Source organism: Peromyscus californicus, unplaced genomic scaffold (genome assembly GCF_007827085.1).
Source record: "Peromyscus californicus insignis strain IS unplaced genomic scaffold, ASM782708v3 Scaffold_4__1_contigs__length_199733344, whole genome shotgun sequence".
Classification (NCBI taxonomy): domain Eukaryota; kingdom Metazoa; phylum Chordata; class Mammalia; order Rodentia; family Cricetidae; genus Peromyscus; species Peromyscus californicus.
This window is the reverse complement of record NW_026294562.1, coordinates 152,874,581-152,881,555: the sequence shown is the minus strand read 5'-3', so window position 1 is coordinate 152,881,555 and position 6,975 is coordinate 152,874,581. Positions and strand designations below refer to the sequence as shown.

The window sequence follows — 6,975 nt, the reverse complement described above, 5'->3', positions numbered from 1 at the left end:
AGTTGGCCTGCACAGCCCCGGTGTGGCCCCTCACCCGGTCATAATCATTAATTAATAGCACCACTGTCCAGAGAGCTCAATTGGGATGAAAAGCTATGCACACCATGGTGGCTGTCAAGGGTAAGAGGAGGCAGCCTATAGGCACACGCCCTAACAGGAAGACTCGTCCTCAAGGCTCTGGGACCTTAGAGGAGGGAGGGTCTAGTGTGGCCTTTCTCAATGTTCCATTCCAGGTCCTGCTCAAGACAAACTTGCTGTGGATAAAGACTATGTGTCAGTTCCAGGACAGAGACACAGAGGTCAGACTAAGCCAGCTCCTGTCAGAGATGGACAGTCTATGGGGAATGATGCAGGTCATGGACAACTCTGGAAGCTAAGTGCAAGGATAGTATTAGGAAATGGGACCAGAGCCAGGCACCAGGAATGAGGTAAATTCTGGAAGAGGAAGTAGGGGTGCAGAATGAGCCTAGTGGATCAGTGGGGGGGAGGGGGGGCTGTAGGGTGGAGTACTGATGTCACTGTAGCATACAGACACACAAAAAGGTGTCTTTCTTCTGGACTTTCAATTTGAGGGCACTGAATCAGACGGCGAGGTTGTTTGGCAGCCAGATGCATGCTAATGACTATCATGGCAGAGGACAGCAAATGACCTTGTATGCTGACTTGATTTTCTGGGGTCTAGTTGGAGACCTTATGTATTTGCTATCTTACTCTCTTGGGCTGTCCCCGTGTCCAGTTATGCCTGAAGTCCTAGGGCCCTGGACATGAACCACTTATTAGCAATGTGATCTTGGGAGACTTAACAAAAGCTCACTGTGCTTTAATTTATTCATATACAAAAAAGTTTATTGTGGAGCTGGAGAGAGGGTACAGGAGTTAAGAACACCTCTGGCCTTTGAAGGCACATGCACATAACCACATGCAGATATACACACCTATCACCTATACATAGTTAAAATGAATAAAAATAAATCTTTAAAAGTTTGTCGTGAGCACCCCTTCTCAGAGTCATGTAAGCACTAACATGAGATTATATGTGTAAAGCACTCAAAGTCATTCCAAGACATAGGAACTTCTTAGTATGTTAAAGTGAAGCTCACAGGTCTCAGAGGAGGCCGTGATGATGGAGACATAGACACTGGTTCCCCACTGTAGGTGACAACTCTGAATTGGAGCAAAGCAAAAACCAAGCTGAAAGCAAGATAACACTCTCCCTAGGCTCTTGGCTCTCTTTGTACACCTTGGTAAAGGTGCTGGTTCAGTTGTACCAGCTGATAGACGAAGAAGCTCCTTTGGGAACTCTGGAGGCCTTCTGGTCCAGCTTTTTACTTGCAAGGTGGAGAGAATTGACCTCAGTGACTCAACCTCAGCAATTTCAAAACATAGTCAGACAGAACCAAACCCCACTTTCAAATACAGTCTGCTGCCATAGCATGGTTCAGACTAGCTTTTGCTCTGGGGCCTGAGAACTGTGACACCAGGCAAGCCAGGGAATAAGCTGGCTAGGCAACCTCAAATATTCTTTTTCTTCTTTATGCAAGTTTGTTTGGTATCTGATTGTATTAACACATATTAACCATACAGATGAATGGCTTCACTGGGATATTTCCATACGTGCCTTTAGTGTGCATTGATCACATATCTATAGCCAAAGGAAATGAAGTTAGTGTGCAAAGGGATGCCTTCATGCCCATTTCAGTATATAATCAACATAAAATTATCAATGCAATTGACATTTCTTCCCCACTGAGATCTTTGGAATTTGGTGTCTTTACACTGAGAGCATGTCTCTGTCTGGAATGACAGATGGTCTCCCATCTGCAGTCCCTATGCCTGGCCAGTGCCTGCAGTCGGGTTCTAGATCATCTCATAGTAGCTCTCCTGCCCTCTGATACCAGTCAAGTCTGACCATCTTCTTGAGGCCTTCCTCGCATGGATATCCCCAAATAGCGTGCCCAACATCCTTGCAGTGTGTGTAGCCAGGTGATACAGCCATAGACCAGGAGTAGTATAGCTAGCCCTATGCTCAGTACCAGAAGACCTTCATGCCCATACTCAGTGTCTGAGGGTACACCTGCCCCATGTTCAACATAAGAACAGAGCTGAAAATACCTTCCACGTGGCTCATGGCCTGCCCTCGTTTGGCCACATGTTTGGAAGGGTTTTGTGTGTAACCAGCCATGACCATGAAATATACAGTCTTTGATTCCATGGCCAGGTGCCAGTATGACATGTGTGGGCCCTCTGTGACTTTGGTGATGGCTCTTCTGCTGGAGAGACATCAATAGAATGAATCCACCCCACAACTCTGGCAACACAGGCCGACTCACAGGAGGAAATCCCCTCTGGTCTATGCCAGAACAGAGCCCACATTCATCTTCCCTGACCTGTGACTTGCATGTGACTCAGCAGGCTCTTCTGTTTGTAGGGACCTCCTGAAAGTCTGTGTGCAGAAAACCAGGTCATGTGACTTTTCAGAGCTGTATTTGGTGTTGCTAGCTCTTGTCTGAGAAAGCTCATGTGCATTACTACTTAATGCCAAACACACAATGATCTGGAAAATTCGAATATGCTGTGGCCTGTAGAAAAAGCAGCCACCTCCGTGGGGATGCTCCACAAATGGTATTTGCTGGTCAAGCAAAAACTACTCCTGTTTCACTCTGTTGTAGTAAAGCCTCCTAAACTTGGGTCACACTTTTCCTTTCCAGAAAGTTCTTTTTTTTTTTGGTTTTTCGAGACAGGGTTTCTCTTGTGTAGCTTTGCGCCTTTTCCTGGAACTCACTTGGTAGCCCAGGCTGGCCTCGAACTCACAGAGATCCGCCTGGCTCTGCCTCCCGAGTGCTGGGATTAAAGGCGTGCGCCACCACCGCCCGGCAAGTTCTTTTTTTGATGCACTGATCTCTGCCAATGCTCTAGGACCACTAGTGGCTTCTATAGCATATTTGCTTATTGACTAAGAACACAACATTCATTCAGTCAACAAGTATGTATCCAGCACCTGTGCCTCCGAGACTGCAGGAGAAGAAAGTCCTTGTTTTTATGGAGACTTTGAATATGCGCCTGTGTATTAGGGTCAGATGGAGGGGGCAGGGACGAGTAGGAAAAGAGCAGCAGCGCATGAATGGCTCCAGGTGGCCACTGTTGGTGGACTGCAGCTCCAGGTGGCCACTGTTGGTGGACCGCAGTTCCAGTTGGCCACTGTTGGTGGACCGCAGTTCCAGGTGGCCACTGTTGGTGGACTGCAGTTCCAGGTGGCCACTGTTGGTGGACTGCAGTTCCAGGTGGCCACTGTTGGTGGACTGCAGTTCCAGGTGGCCACTGTTGGTGGACTGCAGCTCCAGGTGGCCACTGTTGGTGGACCGCAGTTCCAGGTGGCCACTGTTTGTGGACTGCAGTTCCAGGTGGCCACTGTTGGTGGACTGCAGTTCCAGGTGGCCACTGTTGGTGGACCGCAGTTCCAGGTGGCCACTGTTGGTGGACCGCAGTTCCAGGTGGCCACTGTTGGTGGACTGCAGCTCCAGGTGGCCACTGTTGGTGGACCACAGTTCCAGGTGGCCACTGTTGGTGGACCGCAGTTCCAGGTGGCCACTGTTGGTGGACCGCAGTTCCAGGTGGCCACTGTTGGTGGACTGCAGTTCCAGGTGGCCACTGTTGGTGGACCGCAGTTCCAGGTGGCCACTGTTGGTGGACTGCAGCTCCAGGTGGCCACTGTTGGTGGACCGCAGTTCCAGGTGGCCACTGTTGGTGGACTGCAGCTCCAGGTGGCCACTGTTGGTGGACCGCAGTTCCAGGTGGCCACTGTTGGTGGACCGCAGTTCCAGGTGGCCACTGTTGGTGGACCGCAGCTCCAGGTGGCCACTGTTTGTGGACTGCAGCTCCAGGTGGCCACTGTTGGTGGACTGCAGCTCCAGGTGGCCACTGTTGGTGGACCGCAGTTCCAGGTGGCCACTGTTGGTGGACTGCAGCTCCAGGTGGCCACTGTTTGTGGACTGCAGTTCCAGGTGGCCACTGTTGGTGGACCGCAGTTCCAGGTGGCCACTGTTGGTGGACTGCAGTGTACCTGATGGACTGTAACCCGACACCACCTGGCAGCCAGGCTCCAGCTGCAGTAGTTCCCAGCTCCTGATGGCCTGAACTTCCCAGTTTTTACCCAAATCCCTCATATTTTCCAATTCTTTTTTTTTTCTTTTGTTTATCTGCTACCAGCCTGCCTCTGCTTGGGCCCTGGGTTTCCTCAGACCTCTGTGCAGGACTCTTCCCCCTCTACGGGATCCCCTCGTGATGGGAAAGGAATGGATGGTGTGTTGGGGAGATAGGGGGATGGATTGCCATGTCACTGGAGCGGTGATAGACAGAGGAAATATAAACAACAAAGTTCCAGGCCCCTTTTATGCCACTGGCCACACCAACACACACTTTTCATCTGCCCGGTGATTAGAACTGAAATGAGCCATAAATACACCACAGCCATCAAAGGGAAGGTTCATAGCAGCTGCCGTTAACAGGCCACAGAATCATCTTTGGAGAAAAGTAAAACACAAATATATTTACAAAACATTGGCCCCAGGGGGATGTGGGGCAGCTAACAGTGTGTTTTTCCTATTTATGATCTGACCTTTTCCACCTGACAGACATGGATTGCTCTTCCCACCCTCACCTCTGCCCTCAACCCTGTTTTAGGTGGGGCCCAAATTTGCACAGTTTTCTGCTTAAATAACAAGCGTTACTGTCCCACCCAGAGCCAGGCAGTAAAACACCAGCTACTAGGACATTAGAGGCCCACACTGTTCTCACGGGCAAGGGAGCAGGGAAGGAGGCTTCTGGGTTGGGAGCCTGCCACAGCAAGCCAGGGTCTTCACTAGAGTTTTTGTTTTTCCCACAGTAGCTGCTGAAAGAATGTTGAGAGACTACACTGTAACATGTCATTGGGAAAATACCATTTTCTGAGTCAAAAGCAGTCATTATTGGCAATTTCTTCTACAAGTAAGTGGCTGTGATCATCAGTCACTTCCCGTGTGCCATGCATTAACTAGGCACATTGCAGGAAGTGTGCCTCTTTACCTTCACTACACAGAGGAGCATCTGAGGTGGACTTCCCAGCCGAAAGGCTAAGATAAGGACTGTGGTTCGGTAAAGACGTGCTGCTAGGAGAAACAAGCAAGGGAAGATGGGACAGGCTGGGGCAGGACGGGGCAGGACGGGGCAGGCTGGGGCAGGACGGGGCAGGACGGGGCAGGATGAGGACAGGATGGGGCAGGACGGGGCAGGATGAGGACAGGATGGTGACAGGCTGGGGCAGGCTGGGGCAGGCTGGGGCAGGCTGGGGACAGGACGGGGCAGGATGGGGCAGGCTGGGGCAGGCTGGGGACAGGACGGGGCAGGATGGGGCAGGCTGGGGCAGGATGGGGCAGGCTGGGGCAGGCTGGGGCAGGCTGGGGCAGGATGAGGACAGGCTGGGGCAGGCTGGGGCAGGCTGGGGCAGGCTGGGGCAGGATGGGGACAGGCTGGGGCAGGATGGGGCAGGATAGGGCAGGGTGAGGCAGGCTGGGGCAGACTGGGGCAGGACGGGGCAGGATAGGGCAGGCTGGGGCAGGCTGGGGCACGCTGGGGACAGGCTGGGGACAAGCGGGGGCAGGAATTAAGCCAAGAAAGTGTGTGGTTTGGTCCCTAATCTCAGTCCCATCTGTGGAGAGTTCCAGAAATTAAGTTTATCCCAGATCAAGGCAAGGGCGCTGGGCTTTCATCTACCAGTATTCCATCCTGGGCCTCAGGCTGCCCCAGTCCAGAACTAAAAATGGGCCTTAGTTGGCATGGGGTATGCTGGGGGCAGGGACCACTTGAAGATTGTTCCCTGGGTCTCTGGTCAGAGCATCTTCAAGGCTCACTGGGGTGTCGGTTTAATCACCATCTCATACAACAAATGATCCAGAGCCACTGGGCTACTTTTAGTCTTCAATAAAAGTAGAATAAAAGTAACTCAGCTTTGATTGCAAAGAGGTTAGTGCAGGAGCCCTGTCATGCTCGGCCAGCTGCTATGTGGGTCTCCCAAAGTCAGTTTCAAGTTGTCTAGTCAAGCTGGTAATGGCACGATCTTCCTTTCCTTAGAGCCAACTTGGCTCAACAAAGATGGCAGGGCTGATGCAGCGCCTGTGATTGACAGCCATAGTCTCAGGGATCTGAGACTGTCCCTTTAGCTTCCCCTTGCACCACTCTGGGTCAGGAAGGGGGCCTTTTCATGGGACCCATACGGTCCCTGCAGCCTAACCTCTGGCTCTAAGCTCCCGGCCTCAAGACACTATACAATGCCACAGCCTAAAAAAAAATGTCCAGGAATATGCCTGACACCTACGGATCACCTCAGCTACTGCCTTACTTGCTCTTACTTAGCACCCAGAAATGGACTTCCCTGGAGGTCTGAATCAGAGCTCACTGACCCAGGACAAGACAAAGTTTATGGGTAGATCTTGGAGCCTGCAGTCAGAATTTACAAGGGGTTCAGCCACTTTCTAATGAAAGTGCCTGCTTCTCTGCACCTCAGTCTTCCCATCTGTAAACAGGGATAGTGACCCTCTAACTGCAAAGACTAAAATCCAGGTAGAGGTACCTTGTGCAGGGAGCATTTGAGAAGTGTCTCTTCCAGCCCTTTCCCCCACTACTGGCCTTCCTGGCATTTCTTCCTGTCACACCAACTGCCTAACATCTCCCAGCTTGTGCATTGTGATACAGTCCATTGTGCTAGTCTTGACTGGGTGAAGAGAATAAGCTGGAGAGGTGTACCCTTTATTAGCATGTGTCTTTAAGAGTTTTGTCCCCTATGGGTTACCATTTGAGTTCTTTCTGAGAACACCGGATGCCCTACTTTATTTCCCATTGATCTTAACTAATGCAAAACTAGCACTCAGCCCTCTCCATTGAACCCCTTATGGTCTTTATGGAAAGGGCTCCTTCTATGAGGCCTTCTAGAACGCCCAGCTG

General features: G+C 51.2%; 1 protein-coding gene across 1 annotated transcript; it reads right to left on the bottom strand.

Moving 5' to 3' along the window:
* Positions 1 to 2,972: 2,972 nt before the first annotated feature.
* LOC128123977 (PPE family protein PPE34-like) lies at positions 2,973 to 4,163 on the bottom strand. The gene has a single exon (XM_052760227.1). It carries the CDS (start codon positions 4,161 to 4,163, stop codon positions 2,973 to 2,975), a length of 1,191 nt encoding a protein of 396 aa, XP_052616187.1.
* Between the last annotated feature and the right edge of the window lie 2,812 nt (positions 4,164 to 6,975).